Raw genomic sequence first — 22,226 nt, forward strand, 5'->3', positions numbered from 1 at the left:
TGATGTAGACATTACTATTCCAACTCTACAAGAGAAAATACTGAGTTTCAGATAGTTTTAGTTTAATTGGCCTTCCTAAGGTCATCGAGCTCGTAAATCTGTCTCTAAAGCTCGTGACATTTTCACCACATCCCATTGCTTTGAGATAAGGTCCCCACACAGACATAATGGCATCAGTTAGACCACCCAGAAGCATGCTGTCATCAGCTTTGAACTCTGAGATGGCTGGGTAAAACTAACTTAGAATACGCAAAGTATTATTTAAAATTTATTGTGATAATTCTAAAGGTGTCTAATCATTTAATCATTTTCTAACTTATTAATGCACATAAAAATAATTTCACTATTCATCTATATCTATATATTTGTATTTCCTCTCATTATTCATTTATACACAAAACATATAATGCATATATATTCACAACACACACACACACGCACACACACACACACATACACACTCAGCTTGCTTTTACCAAACTAAGTTCTAAAAATAAAAGAAAATGAAGTCAGAGAGGAAAACACATATTTGGGGATATTATGGGAGGATATGATTGTGTTCATTTTTTCTCTTTCAGCGATCACTCTTTGGGGAGCCACAAAATGTTTCAAAAAGATAAATCTGTTATTCAACTCCACCTGCAGAAAAGTAGGGAAGCTCCAGGAAAGCTATCTCGAAAGGTAAGACTTTCTTATCTTTGGTTTCAACTAGCAAATTGACTGTTTTAAGGACAATATTTCTAATTTTTGAACTATTGCCAATTTGGAATTATATAGCTTAATTAATACATGTTTATTTAAATATGTTCATTGAAAAATGATGAAATATCTCATATAAATATAAATACCTGTTAATGATTTGAACTGATGCAATAACATGAACACATTATTGCAATCTTAGTGTTATGGACTGAATGTTTGTGTCCCCCCAAAATTCATAAGTTGAGGCCCCAGGTGATAGTATTAGGAAGTGGGGTCTTTAGGAGGTATTTAGTTTTAGATGAAGTCATAAAAGCAGAGTCCTTATGATGAGGTGGTAAGTGCCCTTATAAAAAGAGTTTAGAGCGCTCTCTCTGTCTTTCTTTCTCCCTCCTCCTCCCTCTCTATCACTCTCTCCTTCTCTTTCTTCTCACTATGTTAGGACACAGCAAGAAGGAAGCTGTCTGCACACAGGAAAAGGGCCCTGACCCTGATTATAAACTTTGCAGCCTATAGAATGAAGAGAAATAAATGTATGTTGTTTGAGCCACCTGGTCTCTGGTATTTTGTTATAGCAGCCCAGTCTGACTAATACACTGAGTATAACAAATCTATTGGTTTCTTTCCAAAATCATTTGTGAGACACTTATTAAGGTTATCATATTTATACTTTTCACATGTCTTCTTAGAAGTAAATGAAATAGAAAATGCAATGGGGAATCACTAAAGGCAGAAAAATAACTTGTTTTCTGTGAAGACTGTTTATGTCAACACAGCTTAAATTAGCACAGATAAACTTTCATAATATATATAATAAAGTTACCTAGAAAAGGATGACTATGCTTTAATGATACAGTTTCATGCTGTTAGATGTGAATTTTACTCCCTGTGTCATGTTGTGAGTTACTTCCAATTCAAATTACACAGTATGCAGTGAACTTTGATATTATGGCAGTTTTTATCTGTAGAATCTTAAATTACTTACTTTAAGCAAAAATCCTCTCACCCTGTCATTTATATTAGTTAACAGATTTCCAGTGGATGATTTCTTTTTTTTCTAGTATGAAGTGTTTCATCATAAGAAAATTTCAGGTAGTACATTAGGTTGCAATATATCTACATGGAAAATAACATAATGAGGCCAAAAGAGAGTTGTTTAGAAATATTTTTTGGATCTTGTGTTCAACTTAGCTGCTGTTGACAGCTCCAAGGCTATACATCTGAAATCTCCAGGAAAACACATTATAAAATGCAACTGACCCCGTCAGTTTTAAACTTAAGATTCTTCAAATTGCCCTCAATGTTGAGAAAAAAAGCTGAAATCATCATATTTCATTGGAGCATGGGGGAAGAAGATAAAATATATGATTCTAATTTGGATGCTGCTAAAATAATAACTTATTGATAGTAATTAACAAATCACTAACATTTCAGACTCACGTAAATTAAGGTCTGTTTAAAAACTCGTGTAACTCTATTATTCTGATATAAGGCATACATTTAATGTCTGAGACTTTAACATTTCTATCACATTTAATCCTTTCAATAATTCTATAAGGTAAACACTATTAAAAATAAGGAAACTGTATCACAGGGAGGAATCAAGGCTTTCCCAAGATTAAAATCATGAAACTGATGGGCAGAGAAGGATAGATTTGAGCACAGTCAGTGAGTCTTCAGAGCCCATGCATTCCTACCAACTTATATGGGAAATATGCTCAGAATTTGCAGTATATTCTTAAAGGTTTTGGATGTGTTTCAGGTCAAAATTCTAGCTTTATGCAGGCACGTGTGCGTGTGTGTGTGTGTGTGCGTGTGTGTGCGTGTGTGCGCGTGTGTGCGTGTGTGTGTGTGCGTGTGTGCGTTGCGTGTGTGTGCGTGTGTGTGTGCATCTGTGTGTGTGCGTGCGTGTGTGTGTGTGTGCGCGTGTGTGTGTGTGCGTAATTTTTTTCCACAGCTAATATCCATGTAGCTCAAAGTCTGGGGTATGACAGGTGATTAATAACTAACCAAATTATGTATATATTAGGTGCCAATTGATGTTCTTAGTGCTTTAAATGAATTAATTGATAGTAGTCCAAGAGCAAAGAATAAATACAACTATTTTTCTATCTTATAAAAATAAAAGAACTGAAAAGTTAAGAGATTATTTAAATCATCCAAAGTCTCACAGCTAGTAAATAAGGGTGATGAGATCAGAGCAAAAGTAATCTGCCTACAGATCACACTATTTGATCATGTTGACCAGTGCAGTTATATAGTGCAACTGACTCTGTCAATATCAAACTTAAGATTCTTCAAATTACCCTCAATGTTGAGGGAAAAAAAAAAAGTGAGATAATCATATTGCTGTCATCATCATTGTTATCATGTCCAGGGACAAGCATATTGTTATCTCTGGGTGTATAATGTGTAGCTCTCATCAGAAGTGCCTGTTTTTCAATATGCCATTTGGATCACAGTGGGAATTAAGTTACGTGGTTCTTTTTGATGCTTCATGATTCAACTTACAAGCTTGTCCATCCTATAATAAATATCACCAATTCTTGGATAATTCAACAACTCATGGGTAAAAAGTATAAATGCTTTTTCTTATCCACAACTTTTGCTAATATTGATGCTGTTGTTTAAAATGGATAATACTTGAACCCGCGAGGCAGAGGTTGCAGTGACCCGAGATTGCACCACTGCGCTCCATCCTGGGTGACAGAGCTAGACTCTGTCTCAAAATAATAATAATAATAACAATAATAATAATAATATGGATAATACACCTGATGGCAAATGTATTTATATATTTGTATATCCTCCATTCATGCAATAAGTATTTGCTATGTAACTGCTGTGTATTAGGCCCTATACTAATGTGTAGTTAGAGTAGTAAGCAATATCAATAAGATCTCAGCCCTCAGGGGTTCAGGGGATGCAAATGGCACCGCTTTCCAATTAAAAAGCAATGGTAACTTCCATGCAGAATGTGAAAAAGGCATTCTGTATCTCCATCTCTGTAAGTCTTGATTTTTTTTTTTTTTTTTGAGATGGGGTCTCGCTCTGTTGCCCAGGCTGGAGTGCAGTGGCATGATGTTGGCTCACTGCAACCTTTGCCTCTCGGGTTCAGGCAATTCTCCTGCCTCAGCTTCCTGAGTAGCTGGGATTACAGGCACATGCCACTATGCCCGGCTAATTTTTGTATTTTTAGTAGAGACAGGTTTCACCATGTTGATTAGGCTAGTCTCAAACTCCTGACCTCGTGATCCACCTGCCTCAGTCCCACAAAGTGCTGCGATTACAGGCGTAAGCCACCGCACCTGGTCCAAGTCTTGATTCTTTCAGGATTTTTTTTTTTTTTTTTTTGCATTGCATTTCAAGGGAGAAGATTATTATATTTTATTAAAACTTTAAGGATTTACATCCAGGAACTGGGATAAGTACTTTATACAGTATATACAACCTAATAACAATTGATTAATTTAACAAATAAAACTTGTCACATGCCATTCATAGTACTTGCCTTTTCTAGAATGTAGAGTTCACATCCTAGTTGAGAGACAGACAATAAACAAATGTATACAATGAAGTCATGTAGAGGTATGTGCTCTGAAAGAATATATAGCCAGCTCTGAAAATTGAGAGCAGCACCTAATGCGGATGAATAAGAGGGGCTAGTGATGGTACTTGCTTTTCTGTCTAAATCCTGGAGCACACAGGCCTAGCTCTGATCTTTAGAAATGAGGAATATGAAATTTGCTCATTTAGCCTTCTATAAAAAAGCAAAAATTCTGGTTTCATATTGCTCAATTTCAAATGTTCACTTTTAGGCAAATTGTTAAATTCTCTGTACCTGAATTTCTTCATCTAGAAATGTGAATAATGATAGTTCTTACCTAATGTGGTTATTATGAGAACTCAATTGAGAAATATTATCAGGGGAAATAAAATATCAGGGGAAACCCCACCCCCTAATATTAAACATGGGTTCTTTTCTATTTCCCTAAGTGTTGGCTGATCTGAGAAATCAAGGGAAAGAGTACCAAAGAGAGAGATTTTAAAGCTGGGTTTCCGGGGGAGACATCACATGTTGGCTGGTTCCGTGATGCTCCCTGAGCCGTAAAACCAGCAAGTTTTTATTATCGATTTTCAAAAGGGAAGGGAGTGTACAAATAGGGTGTGGGTCACAGAGGTCACATGCTTCACAAGGTAATGAAATATCACAAAGCAAATGGAGGCAGGGCGAGATCACAGGACTACAGGAAGGGGTGAAATTAAAATTGCTAATGAAGTTTCGGGCACGCATTATCATTGATAACATCTTATCAGGAGACAGGGTTTGAGAGCAGACAACCAGTCTGACCAAAATTTATTAGGCAGGAATTTCCTCATCCTAATAAGCCTGGGAGCGCTACAGGAGACCAGGGCTTATTTCATCCCTTCATCTCTGACCATAAAAGACAGCAGCCCCCAAAGCAGCCATTTCAGAGGCCTACCCTCAGGGGCCATTCTCTTTCTCAGGGATGTTCCTTGCTGAGAAAAAAAATTCAGTGATATTTCTCCTATTTACTTTTGAAAGAAGAGAAATATGGCTCTGTTCCGCCCGGCTCACCAGCAGTCAGCGTTTAAGGTTATCTCCCTTGTTCCCTGAACATTGCTGTTATCCTGTTCTTTTTCCAAGGTGTCCAGATTTCATATTGTTCAAACACACATGCTCTACAAACAATTTGTGCAGTTAACGCAATCATCACAGGGTCCTGAGGTGACGTACATCCTCCTCAGCTTAGGAAGGTGATGGGATTAAGAGATTAAAGACAGACATAGCATATCACAAGGGTGTTGATTGGGGAAGTGATAAATGTCTATGAAATCTTCACAGTTTATGTTCAGAGATAGCAGTAAAGACAGGCGGGGACCTAATAAATGTCCATGAAATCTTCACAATTTATGTTCTTCTGCCGCAGCTTCAGCTGGTCCCTCCATTTGGGGTCCCTGACTTCCCACAACAAAATATAAACAAAGAGCTTAAGTCAGTGCCTGCACCTAGTATGACTACCTAAGTATTAGCTATTGATGTCATAAAATTGGATGTTTCACTGTGTGCTATTTTGGTCCTTTACAATTAAAAATTCTAAAACATTATTAATGTTAATTTGCATTAAAACATTTAGAAATTTACTTATGATGTTGCAAATATTGAGAGAGATGGACATTTTTGTGTTATGTCAAAATAGTATATATACTGCAGTATCATGACTTTTGTTGATATATCAACAATTTTAATAAATCACAATTTTTCTTATAAGCTTTCATACCCATAAGCAGGATAAATTTTAGTCTTAATTGAAATTTCTGTATGTAATAAGAAAATAAAAATAAACTGATAATTGGTTTGATTTTGAGGTAAGTTTTATAAAAGTTTCTTTCTAAGACATGTATGATTTATTGATTAACTTAATATAACTGAAACAGTTTTATCAACTTGTGTCTCATCTTCATTATTTGAATTGCCCTGTTTAAAATTTTCTGAATTGCCCTATTTAAAATAAGTAACCCTTGATTTGTATTTTTAATTTTATGTATACATCATAAGGAGATAGCAAATGTTCTCTCAGTTTTATTTTTTATAGTAGTGTCAAAATTCTCTGTAATTTTCAGGATTTCAGCTGTAAGTAAAACATTTATGAACAATTATAATTGTTCTAATAAAACTGTAAAATTGTATTGATAGTATTCTTTTTCACATAATACTAGGAATATGACTATCATCATTATATTAAGTTTGTTGATACCATTGCCTTGCAGTAGCTACTTTAGAGCTTTCTAATTGTGCAAAGCTCAGTTCATCTTAGATAATATTTTTATTTTAAACTTGATAATATTATACTGAAATAGAATAATTTAATCCACATTCAAGAGAACAAGAAAGTTGTTCTAAAAAAAAAAAAAAAGCAGGCCAGGAGCAGTGACTTAGGCCTCTAGTCCTAGCACTTTGGGAGGCCAAGGCGGGCAGATCACCTGAGGTCAGAAGTTCGAGACCACCCTGGTCAACATAGTGAAACCCCATCTTTACAAAAAATAGCTGGACCTGGTGTTGCACATCTATAATCCCAGCTACTCAGGATGTTGAGGCACAAGAATTGCTTGAACTCTGGAGGCGGAGGTTGCAGTGAGCTGAGATCACACCATGGCACTCTGGCCTGAGTGACAGTAAGACTCCATCTCGAAAAATAAATAAATAAATAAATAATAAATAGCAGGTTGATGATCTTTAGAAATCATCCAAGGTTTCAAAATTTTAAAGCTGCTACCTTGATTAGCTATGAAAAACTTAATATTTTTAAATTTGTTTCCTTTTTTATCTATCTCAAATTTGATCACAAGTATTGCCAACATTGTAGATATTAATCATAAAATCAAGATTTTCTTATAGCTCAGGGGAACATTCACAGAACATTTACAGCAATAGATTTTTGCATGAGAAAAAAGAATTTTTAACTTTTTCCTTTTTCCTTAAGGCCAAGGTGTGGCTTCAGCTTTAGGGAAAAGTTAAATGCACACTATCTTTCATGGACCATTACAGGAATTTTCCTCCAGCTTTTGTTTTTCTTCAAGATCTGTTAATAATTTAACAAAAAAATGTTTCCAATACATGTACCTTATGAAGTTATTTTTCCTCCATCCTATTTAAATTTAAAAAAAATTTCTAGTAAAAGGTACTAAGACAAATACCGAAAATATTTCTGGAAACCAAATAAATTGGTTTTTAAATGAATATGATTATGCTTTCCTAGAAATATGTAAATAAGTATATTCTTTATATTCTTGCTTTGGTTTTAACTTCTGAAAGAAGGCGAGTACCAAATATTACAGTTCAAATCTTACTTTTTTATTTTTACTCTGTTTTTCACTTTCTGTTTTCCCTCTTCTTTTACTATGCTTTTCATGACTACAGTTTAGCTTTCTCTGTTGCAGAAAAAAGTTGTCTTGTCACTATCACACTTTTTATTTTAGCTGTCCCAGTGACTCTATATGTAAATTTCTAGAAAGTTAGACTCACATCTTCGTTTCTCAGCCATTCTACATAGTGTTTCTTTTTCACAACATGTAGTCAAAATATTGTTTTATAACAGTGACCTTATTCTTTCCATCTAACTTAGCTTTCTTCTTCCTCTTCACAAAACAAACCAATATAAAAATTAATTTACCTTTGACATTGGGCCATATAAAGGTTTTCCTTCTGATGTTTACTGTCCGAATCTCTAATAGTCAGTTTTAAAAATAGACTGTGTTTATTGACACACAAGATTACATACACCCCAGGCATTAAGGGACTCACTCAGATCTCAACCTTAATGCCACTGTGTGGCGAAATAGTGCAATTATGATAAGACATACTGCATTCTCTGCCTACTGGCAAAGGGTTTTCATGAATGCCCAGTTTCAGGAGAACTAGTCAAGAAGTTAAGGTATGAGTGTGTGTGTGTGTGTTGTGTGCACACACATACAGGCCATAGGCATGATATTTTAAGATGAGTAGTTCATGCTTATATAGGAAGAAAACAAAAGGCCAACTAACTCCTAGAATTTATACCTACCAGTAATTGTCATTAATTAGCATAATTTAGTGCTCATGAAACGGAAAGCTCTCTTACACTGACATTTTGGCAGCAAGATGTGGTGAAGCTGAAAAATGAAGGAGTTGATTATGTGTCTGCTCGCCCATCTGGCAAAATGTCAGGCTTTACACTGCCATGGCACGCATGGCCTAAATATGAAAAAAAAAAAAGTTCATGTATGTGGGAGAAGTGGTGCCTAAAAATCTGCCTTCCTACTTAGTAGGATAATTTAGTGTTTGACCTTGGTGATGCCATGATGTTTTTCAACTGTCTTTTAGGCTTATTCTTAACCAAAGCTAAGCTTTCTGCTTTACTTTTGAAAAGGCTTATATAGTAAAGGAGAGTCTTGTAAGGTCTTTAAGACAACATATAAACGTGATGAATGAGGGTTATCAAAATAAGTGAATAAAATGGCAGCAGGAAGTTACGGACCTATTTTTATCTGGTACTCATTTCTATTCACTCTATAAATATTAATATATTCTGCTGTCTACAGCATGAAGAGGACCACAGTCAGTTTTATCTGAACCAACTTCTAGAATTTATGCATATTTGGAAAGTATCCAGGTAAGACATTTTATATTTGTTGCAAGATTACTTTCTGATTGAGTTCTCAAATATCAAATCTCAATATTTTTCAGTTGATTGTAAAAGCTGTCCTTTCACTGGGACTGAGGAAGCTAATGTTCTTTTAATAGACACATTCTGTTAATAATTATCCATTCTTCAAAGTTATTCAGATATATTTAAAGAGCTGCTAACACTTTGCAGAACATTCTAACATCCATTTAAAAAAATCTCTGCTGCTGGTTATTAAATTTTCAAGGACTTGTTTTCCTGATTCATTTTGTGAATTTGGGTTTGCATATGTCACTTGAGCTCTTTGTAAAACAATTTTAATACTTTGAAGGTAACCATCTCCTACTTAATTTGTTTCTGAAACTCCCTGAAAATAAATGGTATATCATAAATAGAGGAGTGTAAATTCAAATTGGAAAACTGGAGTGAAAACAAGTGAACATATCCTACTTCATTCTTATATCTAAATGTATGCATGTATTATTTGGAAGAACAGACTTATCAGGTAGGTAAACTGGGAGTTTGGGTATATCTACAATTAAGGCTGTTGTGAGCTGAACCAGGAGAAAATGTAGTGTGGGAGATACAGGTCATACATCTCTAAAGTAAAGCCTGATATAACATATCAGCTAAATTTACAATAGCAAAGACATGGGATCAACCCATATGCCCATCAGTGATTGACTGGATAAAGAAATGGCACATATACACCGTGGAATACTATGCAGCCATATAAAGGAATGAGATCATGTCTCTTGCAGAACATAGATGGAGGTAGAGGCCATTATCCTCAACAAACTAACGCAGAAACAGAAAACAAAACACCACACATTCTCACTTATAAGTGGGAGCTGAACAATGAGAACACATGTACACATGGAGGAGAATGACACACACTGGGGCCCATCAGAGTTGTTGGGGAGGGAGAGCATCAGGATAAATAGCTAATGCATGTAGGGCTCAATACCTAGGTGAGGGGTTGATAGGTGCAGCAAACCACCATTGCACATGTTTACCTATGTAACAAACCTGCAGGTCCTGCACACGTTTCCTGGAACTTAAAATAAAATAAAATTGGCCAGGCGCCGTGGCTCATGCCTGTAATCCCAGCACTTTAGGAGGCCTAGGTGGGCGGATCACAAGGTCAGGAGTTCAAGACGAGCCTGGCCAATATAGTGAAACCTAACTCTACTAAAAATACAAAAATCAGCCAGGCATGGTGGCATGTGCTGTAGTCTCAGCTACTCGGGACGCTGAAGCAGGAGAATCATTTGAACCCAGGATGTGGAGGTTGCAGTGAGCTAAGATCATGCCACTGTACTCCAGCTTGGGCAACAGAGTGAGACCTCATCTCAAAAAACAAATTGATTAATTAATTTTAAAAATAATAAAATAAAATTAAGTTTAAAACATGAATAAAAATATGAGCTAAAATTGGTTTTAGTGACTCTGTTGGGTAATGATTTTGTGAAGTTATTATTATATATTTACATATATTATCTCATCTAATTCTTTCTAAAACTCTATGATAATGCATATTATCCTGTTTCAAAACTAAAGAAACTGAAGTTCTGAGAGGCTAAATAACTCTCCTAAGGCCATTCTGGTCATCAGTGGCAGGGCTACAATCAGGTCTGCCTGAAATATACAAAGGATATTTTCTTTCATTAAACTATTGTGTTTTTCCATGTGCCCTTCTCTGCCACCCTTCTCCCTAAAAATGTCCATCTTCACTCCATAAAATCATAGAATGACTAAGACTAGAAAGGACTTTAGACATAATCTAACACAAATTTTCGTTTTATAGGTAATTACAGGATTCCACCATAGATTTCTGTTGTATAACATATAAACAAGGTCTGTAGTTTCCTTTTTCCAAAATAAATCTACCCGGGGGCGGGGGAAACAGAGAGAAAGGCAGAGAAACAGACATACACCTCAAATATGAGAAGTTTTTCAAAAAGCAGGAAATCCTTGGGACACAAAGGACTATTTTGAAAGGGTTGGTGGAGGGTTGTTGCACCTTTTAAGTCACTACTACCTGGGGGACAGAGAGGCAAGCCAAGGCTGTGAGAAGACAGTGAGAGAAGGAGGCTTTCATTCTGTTTTTGTCTTACCCCTGCCATAGCCTGCCCCCTAGCAGACATTGGATGGCCAGTGTGCAGTTGCAGGAGTCCAGAGGGTTAATGCAGGGCAAAGCAAAGTTCTGCTGTAGCAAGGAGTAGAGGAAACATGTCTGGTACAGCCTAGCTTCAGACTTTACGCCTCCACCCCTCCCTCCAATCCCGGGGCAGTGGATTACAGTCTGGGGTGATACCATCTCCCAGCGCTATTTCTTCTGTGGTAAGGAAACTCAAAACAGAAGTTCAAAAACTTGGCAACCGTCACACAAATATTTAATCCCATAGCCATGACTAAAACCAAGTATCTAACTCTCAGTCAGTGCTTATTCCACTTCCATCATGTTCTGACCCTTCCCCCCTTATCTTTCTCAAAGGGTATCTAACACAGAGACATTCTCAGCCTTATAAAGGCCACTGTAGAACTTTACTTTTGGGGATACAACACTTCTCTGCCTGCCCTCCTCAGAACACCGTATTGGGTCATCAAAAAAATCAATCACTTGATGGCAAGGGCTTTGATTTCAGCCCTTCTCTTTTATGACTCAACTTCCTCTTAGAAGTTGAGCAAATCACTCACCTTCACTAGTTCCTAGTAGTCTTTTCTATAAAATAGATACAATATCCAAAAACAAAGTGCTGAAGTGAGTGCATTCTTGGTGATACTAGTAGTTTCAGGTTTTATATAAAACACTGCCATTGCCCAAATCTTTAGTTATTATTTTCCTCCCCTTTCATTGACTTTTACATATTCTATGCATTTTGTCTTTGAACTGACAGAGGGACTCCAACTAAAGTGATAATGTAAAAAAAATGAGAATGCAGCTACCGTAAAAATAATGGTGTATTTTTTCATGTTGCGTTTTTGAGTTGTGTGACTTATGATTCAATTTAAGTCAGGAGTTTTCAAGACAAATAAGAAGGTAAAGTCAATAATGTTTGGGAAAATAATTTTTGAACAGCGAAGCTCAGAAGAATTTCTGCTCAAATTGCATGGCTTCCCTAAGCATAGATAAAGCTGGAGCAGTAAGAGAAGCTTAGGAAAGAAAAATGCAGAGGTTTGGTGTCAGAGACAACCCCATGTATTATAAATATAAGCCATTAATTCCAAATGCAATTATCTACAAGATTTTGCATACTTAATATTTCTTGATGTTGATATATGCCATTATCTGCTTATGAATCCCTTTGCAACTTACAGTTTGAATTAAGGTAGTTTTATATAATGATCAGCCTTTGAGAGGTTTGGTTAATTTATCATGAATTCTTTGGAGTTCTAAGACTTTCAAATATGTTTGTAGTCTATCAAGTTATACAAACTTTATAAGGCACCATTCTGGGATGTTTTTAAAATTATGTCAACAATAATCCTTTTTATACCATGCCTACGATAGTATCATGGGCAAAACAGAATTTGTGTGATAAATGCTTGTGCTAAAGATAATGTAAGTTTTCCCACCCAATTTTAAACAAAGTTTCTATTTTTTATTTTCCAGACAATGTCTCTTAACAGTCATCAAAAAATATGACTTCCACCTGAAATATCTATTGAAAACCCAGGTATTGATGTTTGTTACTTTAACCATCAATTCAGTAAGCATTTTTAAAGCACCCACTACTTTTCTAAAACTGCAAATTTTGAAGATGACAAAAATGAATAAATCAGAGGATCTACACTTGAAAGGCTTTCATTTCAACCTGGAAAAATAGACGAGTAGAAAGGCATATGCAGTAAAGTGCTACAGCCGCTGAGGAAAGACTGTATGTATACAAGATGCATAAGAAAGAATGGTCAGTTTTTTCCATTTGAGCCGAATGTTGACAAATGAGTACTGCATGTGTCTCCCAGCCAGAGAGGGGCATTGTGAAGGAAAGTGGGGAGTAGAGATAACTTTCAGCAAAGAACAACATAAACAGAGGCACTTTGGGAGGCAGAGGCACGCAGATCACGAGGTCAAGAGAACCAGACCATCCTGGCCAACACGGTGAAACCCCGTCTCTACTAAAAATGCAAAAATTAGCCGGGCATGGTAGTGAGTGCCTGTAATCCCAGCTACTTGGGAGGCTGAGGCAGGAGAATCGCTTGAACCCAGGAGGTGGAGGTTGCAGTGAGCCAAGATAGGGCCATTGCACTCCAGCCTGATGATAGAGCGAGACTCAGTCTCAAAAAAAAAAAAAAAAAAAAAAAAAAAAAAGAGAGAGAGAGAGAGAGAGAAAAGAGTCAGGAGCCAGCCTGGTGTGATTAAGAAATTATGACATTTGAAATGGCTGTTCAAATGTTAGAGGCTGGAAAAAAAAATCAGATGAAAGAAGCAGACAGGGGCCAAATTATGTAGGATCTTATGGACCTTTTATGGCCAATTTTATGATTTTCTACTTTGCCCGCTTATGACATGGAACCATTAGGTAGAGTAGTAGAATGACTGATGAATGATTAGAAGGACATTTCATTAGCACAAAAAGATGATGAGGGCATGGACAAACACTCTACTATAGGGATGATATGAGGGGACAGATTCATAAGAAGTGAAAATGTGCAATTTATATAATTTGGTGACATTCTATGTGCCGAGAATAACTCAGAATTTCCTGGCTGCTTACTGACTCCGTGGAGACATCAATTCACTATAATAGTGAAGAGAGAAGGTAGCATGGCAGAGGAGTGATGAACTCAGTACAAGGCTGTGGCAATTTGGTCACTTATTGGGCACTGAAGCTGTGATCTCCATTAGGCAGATTATTTCTTACAGCTTCTTCTTCCAGGGAAGGTTTAGCCTTCCACAGATAAAACATCATATTATTACAGAATATTGTGAGTCAGGGAACATTTTTTAAACAAGTAACTTCTTTCTTTCTGTTAAATAATTGATTCCTGATATAAATAAAAGGGTACATATCTCAGATAATAACTATTTGTAATATCAATAACATTAAATATATCTGAAAATAATAAATTCTACTTATTGATACAGATACTGAAATCATATGTGACTTCCACATAAATATCTAAAGACATGGAGATTACAAATACAAGACTTATGTTTCTCTGTAAAGTATAATCCTCTCACCCTAATTCTATTTTTCCTACTCCAGCCTGGTCTGAGTCTGTAAGTTTAAAATGTGGAATGTGAGAAGAATCCACAATTAGCTTGTTTTAAGTCTCATAAAATGTTATGGTTACTACCTCTAATTCAGCCTTGTGAGAGTCATTCTTTCTCATGTAGAATGTGAGACTTACCAGGTTACCAGGATATATTAAGATTTAATTCCTAGAGTATTTTTGTCTCTTTACTATGTGTAGATATACTTTTGAGGTTATGGTAACCTACTCATGAATGAATTTTAGTTATCTAAATGTCTCAGCACTGCTCTCATTTCATAGACGTCTTTTTTCACACACAAATGATTGATAATTTATAACAGTTCTTAATTTCCAAATTCAGAAGCTTGATCTTATTACTTATGTATGAAGCCTCCTATATTTCTAGTTTGAAAGAAACGATCGACTATTGTAAATTTTTCTAATATGACCTAAAAGTTGGCAAAATACCAAATAAATACTGTCTTTCCATTATCATTGGCAAATAGCAATCATCACTCACAGCTAAATTATTTTATAAATAGGTCACAGTGTATGCGATTTTCCAGATGAACTCAATCAAAACAATAAGCTCTTTAAATGAGATTTTTGCCTATGAAGCATCAATAGTAAGTATCTTAGAAATGAGGGCAGACTATAATATTATCAGTTCACAATTTTGTGCTTTCTATTTATTTGACAAGTACATTAAATAGCATGTCATCCTGTCCAAAACAGTGTCAATTGGAAAAACAATGTTTTTTTCATATCCCCCAAACTTGGATTATGACACATGATTTGAAAAAATAACAAGCATGCAGCTGAATAGGTCAGACATGAATATTATTGAATAATATGAATAAAGTACCAAATATTTTCTTTTCTCACAATTCTTATTTCAACATATTTTAGATGATGCCCATTTTAGGCCAGGCATTCTGGTTATTATGTCAGATGTCTAGTTTTGTATGTAATTTACAAAGAGCTTTTTTCCCTAGACATTTTTTCCTCTCTTCTGTTCCATTAAAACCCTGAACTATAGAGAATATTTTTGAATTCATTCTGTATTCTTAATTTCATAGAAATTGAATAATATGAATCCAATAAGAATTTCAGAAAAATCAAGAATGGAAAAAAGAGAATCTCCCCCTGCCCAAAAGGTATTACTGAATGCTTACTTCATGTGAATTATGAAACTGTTTACTCACTGAAACCAAGAGAAATGGGAGTTCAAACCATACTCTGAAGTTGCCGATGATCTAGTTGGAGAGACAGCCTGTCCACATAAATAATATACATAATGGTGTCTACACAGAGCAAAGCAATATAAAACCAAATTGTAGCCTTGGAGAAAGAATCAACTTCTGATTTAAAATCACTTCTTCCTAGTCGTCTCTAATATGTTGTCTCCAAAATTCTTTATTAAAATGCCAGTCAGGATCATGGTAGGATATCCCTACCATGAATGACAAATTTACACTAGAATCTAGTAATTGTTGAATTTATTGTAAATTATATGGACCAGGGTTGAGGAAAATCAATTGATGTTTCAAAACTTGGTTTAGCTTCATGAAACATCTATCTAGTCAGAAAATAACTGAGAACCCCTAAGTCCTTCTCCATCTAGCCCATGACTCAGAGGCTATACCAAGTAGACAACCAGGAGAATATGACATCTCTAGTGTTCAGGTTTAAGTAACTCAGTGAGGAGGGCAAAATAATACTTATTTCATACTTGCTCAAGACCAAAATCTAACTGTATTCATCTAGAGAGAGAAAGAAAATTTCATATATGAGTAGAAAGAAAGAGGACACATAGGGATTTTATATTTAGCTTGTTTTAAACTGAAGCTCTCTTGGTTACAAGCAAATCTATTGTTAGATTTTCAGAAGTTCCAATTTCAAGCATAATTTAAGCCTAATTGTAGTCTAAGACAAAATTTAGGAGCAGAGATTCCAAAGTCAGATAAATGTATAAGTCAACCCTCCACCACTACGGAAGTTTTGTATTCAACCTTCCTCAGATTTATATGATTCATCGCTAGAGTGAGGATCATAAATATAATATAGTGATGTTTTAAATAATTAATGAAACAATGGATATAATGTTCTTAGTATAATATAGTGATGGAAGATAAAATGTTTTTAAGAAAAGATAAGTACCCATGTTTCTTTATTGTTATTATTGCTACCGCTTCTATCACTATCACTCAAGTAGAGGATTGTATAGGATCCAGAAGAAAATTTTCACAAAGTTGATTTGCATTCAGAATAGAACATAAGAAAAGGTGAGAAATGAGCAAAAAAGTGTAATAAAATCAGATAAAATTAATAGGTAACAAGGAGCAGTTGCAAGGTTGCAAAAGAAGCCAAGGAAATAAAAGCAATAAAATCAGAGCACAGGAAAATGAAGCACAATTGCAGAATTGTAACTAACCTTAGCAGAAATAAAGCATAGATTGAAACTACTAAAAGTCAAAGCTATCACGTATAGAACACTCTCAGACCTCAAGAAGTATAAAAAAATTAAAAGTAGATTCTCAAAGTAGAAGATAATCACTAGCCAACATAATTTGGGTTGGGCTAGTGAGATGAAGAAGAGTAGAGTGTTTTGTGCGAAGGAATAACATGATATGACATTCTACTGGTGATTTATGTGGTGAATTATATAATACATTAAGAACACACAATTAAAGAATAATAATAGAAAAGCACTCTTATTAAACAATAAGTTAAGGAACAAAATATTTTTGATATCATACCACCTGTTTGCCACTTCACATCTCCTCTCCTCTGTAAAAGGTCCTATTTGATGAAAAGTATTTTGTAGCTTTTCTTTATCATTTCATCACCAAAGTTTATATCCACTAGCAAGATAAGACATTGATTTTCTTTCTGACGTCTCCATGAATGGAATCAAACTATATGTACTTTTTGAGCCCTGTATCTTTCACTCAGTATTATTTGTGAGATTTATTCACCTTGTTCCATATGGTTGTTATTAGTTCATTTTCATTGTTGTATAATATTCCATTAAAAGACTGGACCTCAATTTATTTATCTCTCCTACTTGTTGGTGTATATTTGAAATAATGTCAAGAGGTTTTCTAGAGCACTTACCTAGGGACATAGATTTACAAGGCAATACCAAACACTTTTCTAATGATATTTTACCCATTTCGCAATATATGAGAGTTCCTGTTGCTCCATTTTCCCGCCAACCTATAGTATAGTCCAAATTATAAATGTTTGCCAACATTAGGTATATATAATGCTATCTTTGTATCAACTTTAATTTTTCTGACTCAAAAATTCATACTAAACTCATAAAATTCATGAGTGTTTAACCTTTTTAAAAAATGTAGTATTCAACTGCCTTCTTTTATAACTTCCCTGTTCAAACTTCTGCTGACATTTCCACATTTCTGTAGATTTTTCAAATAGGTTTATGGGAATTCTTTATATATTTACCCTTCCTTCAGTTATGTGTATTGTAAATGTCTTCTGCCATTTAGGGACTTTTCACTTTAATTATAATGTCTTATTTTATTAAGTCACTTTTCTTAAAGTTTGATTTATGTAAAATAAAATGCACCCATGTTAAGTGGGCAGTTTGATTAGTTTTCAAAATGTACATAATTATGTAACAACAGTAATGAAGACACAAGGTATTTCCATTACAAGAAAAAATGCCAACAGCCTGTTTACAGTAAATCCCTCTCATCCCAGATTTCACACACCAAAAATTTATTTGCTCTCAATTTGGTTTTCTTTTGCCTTTACTTGACTTTTATATAAATGGAATCATATATACAATGTAAGAATTCTTGTGGCTCTATATCCTCACCAGTACCTGTTATTGTCAGTGTTTTAATTTTAGCCATTCTAGTGACTATGTGGCAATATTTCCTTCAGTTTTTAATCTGTATTCCCTCAATGGCTGATGATGCTGAATTACTTTTCATGGAATTACTGCTCATTTATATATTTTCTGCTATCAGGCGCCTGTTCAAATCTTTTGCCTATTTTTAAAGTTGAACTATATATTCTCTTGTTATCAAATTGTAAGGGTCCAGAACGTTACCTGGATATCAATTAAAGGCCAGAGACAAGGAACCGTAAACTCTCTCCTGCACATGACTAACCACAATTGTAATCATTCTAATATGTTCCAGAATAAAGTTCATTGTGAGGTGTAGGACATATGTATTGAAAACATTGTCTCCCTGTCTGTGACTGGTTGTTTGTTTATTCGCTTGCTTGTTTATTTCATTTACATGCCATTCAGAAAGCAGAAGCTTTTAATTTTTGTGAAGTCCAGGTTTATTTTTACTTTACAGTTTATGCTTTCTTATCATATTTAATAAAGATTTGCTACAGAAGTTTGCATACTATATTTTTCAATACTATTTTTAGTTTTAGCTGTTCATTAATTCTATGATCCATTTCAAGTTACAGTTCTAGTTCTAGACTCCCTATTCTGTTTCATAAATCTATATGTCTATCCTACTACCAGTCAACATTGCCTTAATTACCATATGCTCATGGAAAGTCTTGGTATCAGGCAATATAAGTTCTCCAAAATCATTCTTGTTAAAAAAATTTTGGCTATTCGAAGTACTTTGCTACAATTGCATTGAATATATAGATTGATGTAAGGAAAATTGGTATTTTAAAAAATTATATTTTCTAATTCATGAGAGTTCAATTTAATCTGATCTATTTCTTCATCTACACAGTTTTCTTAAATCACTCAGCAATGCTTTATAATTTAGCATAGAGATTATGCATAGTTTATTAAAGTTATTTCATGTTCTTGTCTAATATTTTAAATAATATTTTTATATTATTTTCCAATTGTTTGTTACTAATACATGGGAATAGAACTGACTTTCATATATTGACCTTATATACTATGTCTTCTTGAAATCACTTTTTATATCTAAGAATTATTTTTTGGATTCCTTAGGATTTCTACATATACAGTCATGTCATCTGTGAAATAATTTTATTTTTTCCTCTTTAGTCTATAGCCCTCTTATTTTTTTACTTGCTTTATTATTTAATACTTGTTGAGTCTCCAATAGGATTTTACTAGAAGTAAAATCGCCGCCTTGTTATTTTGAGGGAGAACATTACAGTCTTTTATCATTAAATGTAAAGTTACTTGGAGGTTATGTTGTAATATAAAAAGTTATCTTTTACTGGGTTGAAAAAGCTTCTTTCTATATCTGGTTTACTAAGAGCTTATATCTTGAATGGATTATGAGTTTTACTGAATACTTTTTGTGCATATGTACAAATGCACATATGGCTTTTCTCTTTTATTCTTTTCAAATTTTAAAAATCTTTTTATTACTAGTATAATTATACTTACTAAGAATTTATAATCTTTCATATATTTCTAACTTGAATTAACTAATATTTTCTTAAGGATATTTGCATCTATATTTATGAGGGACATCAGTTTTTGTTTTTATTTTCATATAATATTGTTAGATTTTGGTATAAGAGTAATGCTGGCCTTGTAAAATATTAGGTAAGCTATTATTCTCCGTGCTTACAGTGGAGTCTGTGGTACCATGACGTTTCCCTCCGTGTAGGATCCTGCTTCATCCTCAGCTTTTGACAGCTCCTGCTTGTCTGTGCCAAAAAGAAGGTCTCTCTAAACACTGTTGTCTCTCTCCCAGTGGTACTCCACCCTTGCTTATTTATTACTCAATGCTAGACCTATTTTGGCAGTGGGGACAAGGGGAGTTCTGTGTTGTAACGAACCAATCACAGCCTTAGGCAGACTCTGTGTACTTGAGTCTCAGGACTAGGACTCTTGGAGCATTCCTGCCCCTCCTCCACATGGCGGTCAAACTCTGCCTTGTATCTGCAGTTAGTCGTTCGCAGCAAATGAGACTTTATTGCTCCTTGTCCCTGACCTCTAATTGGTATCCAGGTAAGATCTTGAACCCAAGACAAGTTTCCTGGCCTTTCGCCGGAAGCAAAGTCCTTTTCCTTCTACCCTTCCTTCAACAGCAAAGGAGCTTCTCATCTATGTCCTACTTCTCTCCCAGAGACAAGACTGTTTTGCTTTTTACTTCTCCAGAAGCAAGGGGTTTTTGCCTGGGCTCAGGGAAACACAGGGTTTGCTGCTCCTCCCACTGCAGCTTAGAGTTTTGCTTCTTATGAAAAAAGGATCCACAGAAGTGGACAGAGCCCCATAACTGTCTCTCAGAAACAGCTGGTTACCTACACACCTGCACCACAGACTATGACTTCAGTTTCCTGGACGGCCTTCAGTATTTTCCCCAAAAAACTGGTAGGCGTCCTTGGAAAAAAGCTTGCAGGAGATTGTAAACTCACCATGTGTCTTGGGCTTCCTAGTATTCCAAACTGACATGCTAACTCACACCTGGCCTTTAAAAAATCTGTTAAATTTTAGCTAATTTCTTCCTACTCATGTGTATGGTGACCATCTCTTTCTCCTGTGGTCTGCCAAAGTTTGAACATTTTGTGTGCCCCAACTCTCTTTGGAGCAGTTTTCAGTGTGTAGTTTGGTTTACTTGGTCACTTTGTGACCTCAAATATCAGCGGGGTTCAGAAGAAGTTATAATTTTGTATATTATCTGGATTTTTTCATTGTTGCAGAGAGATCAATGTTCTATATTTTCATTTGTTTGTTTGTTTGTTTATTACACTTTAAGTTCTGGGATACATGTGCAGGAAGTGCAGGTTTGTTACATAGGTATACATGTGGCATGTGGCTGCACCCATCAACCCATCACCTACATTAGGTATTTCTCCTAATGCTCTGCCTCCCCTTGCTCCCCACCTCCCGACAGGCCTGATGTGTGATCTTCCCCTCCCTGTGTCCATGTGTGCTTATTGTTCAACTTCTACTTATGAGTGAGAACATGAGGTGTTAGGTTTTCTGTTCCTGTGTTAGTTTGCTAAATAAGAATGATGGTTTCCAGCTTCGTCCATGTCCCTGCAAGGGACATGAACTCATCTTTTTTAATATTTTAAGCCAAGTTGCATTTCAAAGCTGTTTTTAATCTTTAAGGAAAAAATAATTCATATTGGCACTAACTACTGAACCTGGAATGAAAAGCATTCTAAATTCTCAATTTGTTTCCAAACTCATTAATTGAATTTGATAATTTTCAGCATGTCTAATATAAATAGAAACTAATTAAAGTTTGTATAAAATTAGGAGGTGGTACGCTGTTACATGGCTGTTTAAATGCATACTGCTTTGGTCTCCATCACAGCTGAATAAGAGACGGGAATAATCAACCACTTATGATGTTTTGTTTGGTTTTCCAGAAAGATGCAGGGGAGAAAAGATTGTTACCCATCTTTTCAAATGTTCAAAATATTTTTCAAGTATGCTTAATTAATTCTAAAGTGTTAGCATATGGTTCCTTCAAGGTTCAGGAAACATCCAATATTTCCAAAGATACGCTTGGAATGTACTACATAAAATAACATCATAACGTTGTTTTCGGGTTTTCATTAACCCAAAGAAGTTAGAAAGAATTTAGAGGCAGTCTAGTCTAAATCCCATGCAATGCAAAAATCTTCTCTAAATATCCCTGATTGCTCATATACCTGAATCTGGAGCACCTTTCTACTCAAAAGGCAGCCTACACAGTTTTTGGACAAATAATTTTAAGAAAAACTTTTCTTAAAATTTTAAGAAAAACTAGAGAGTCAAAAGAACCTCTCGGGGTTTGCAACCATTTGTTCTCATTTATCATTTTAGAGCTACTTACAATAAATCTAATCCTCTTTTTACCTGAAAGACCATCAAATACTTGAAATGGTTATAATGTTTTATTTTTTTCCTTTTTTGCCAAGCTAAAATTTTGTAATACTATCAACTACCTTCACGTTGATGTCTATTAAGCTATATAGTCTTCTGGCTTATGTCCCCACACTGCGTGCTCCATCTGTGACCCAAACTTTCTCCTCCATCATTAAAATAATAAAAGTTCTGAAATGTTACGCACCCAGTGTTCAACTTTTTTTTCTATATCTATATTCTCTCTCGGGATAATCATATTCAAATTTCTGTCTATGTATCACCTCTATGAAAATGTTGCCCAAGTCTACCTTTGTTATTTCTTGAAATAGGGTGCTTACCCTACT

The 22,226-nt window shown here is 35.1% G+C and overlaps 1 protein-coding gene across 3 annotated transcripts in view; it reads left to right on the forward strand.

The window, feature by feature from the left end:
- Positions 1-22,226, forward strand: part of PIK3C2G (phosphatidylinositol-4-phosphate 3-kinase catalytic subunit type 2 gamma) — a 403,430-nt gene that overhangs the window by 47,124 nt on the left and 334,080 nt on the right. For all 3 annotated transcript variants that reach the window (XM_030939123.1, XM_030939124.1, XM_030939125.1), the window contains 3 exons: positions 579-681; positions 8,803-8,873; positions 12,502-12,565. In XM_030939123.1, the coding sequence (XP_030794983.1) occupies positions 579-681; positions 8,803-8,873; positions 12,502-12,565 (238 nt within the window). The remainder of the gene's footprint in view (positions 1-578; positions 682-8,802; positions 8,874-12,501; positions 12,566-22,226) is intronic.

This window comes from Rhinopithecus roxellana, chromosome 10 (assembly GCF_007565055.1).
Source record: "Rhinopithecus roxellana isolate Shanxi Qingling chromosome 10, ASM756505v1, whole genome shotgun sequence".
Classification (NCBI taxonomy): Eukaryota; Metazoa; Chordata; class Mammalia; order Primates; family Cercopithecidae; genus Rhinopithecus; species Rhinopithecus roxellana.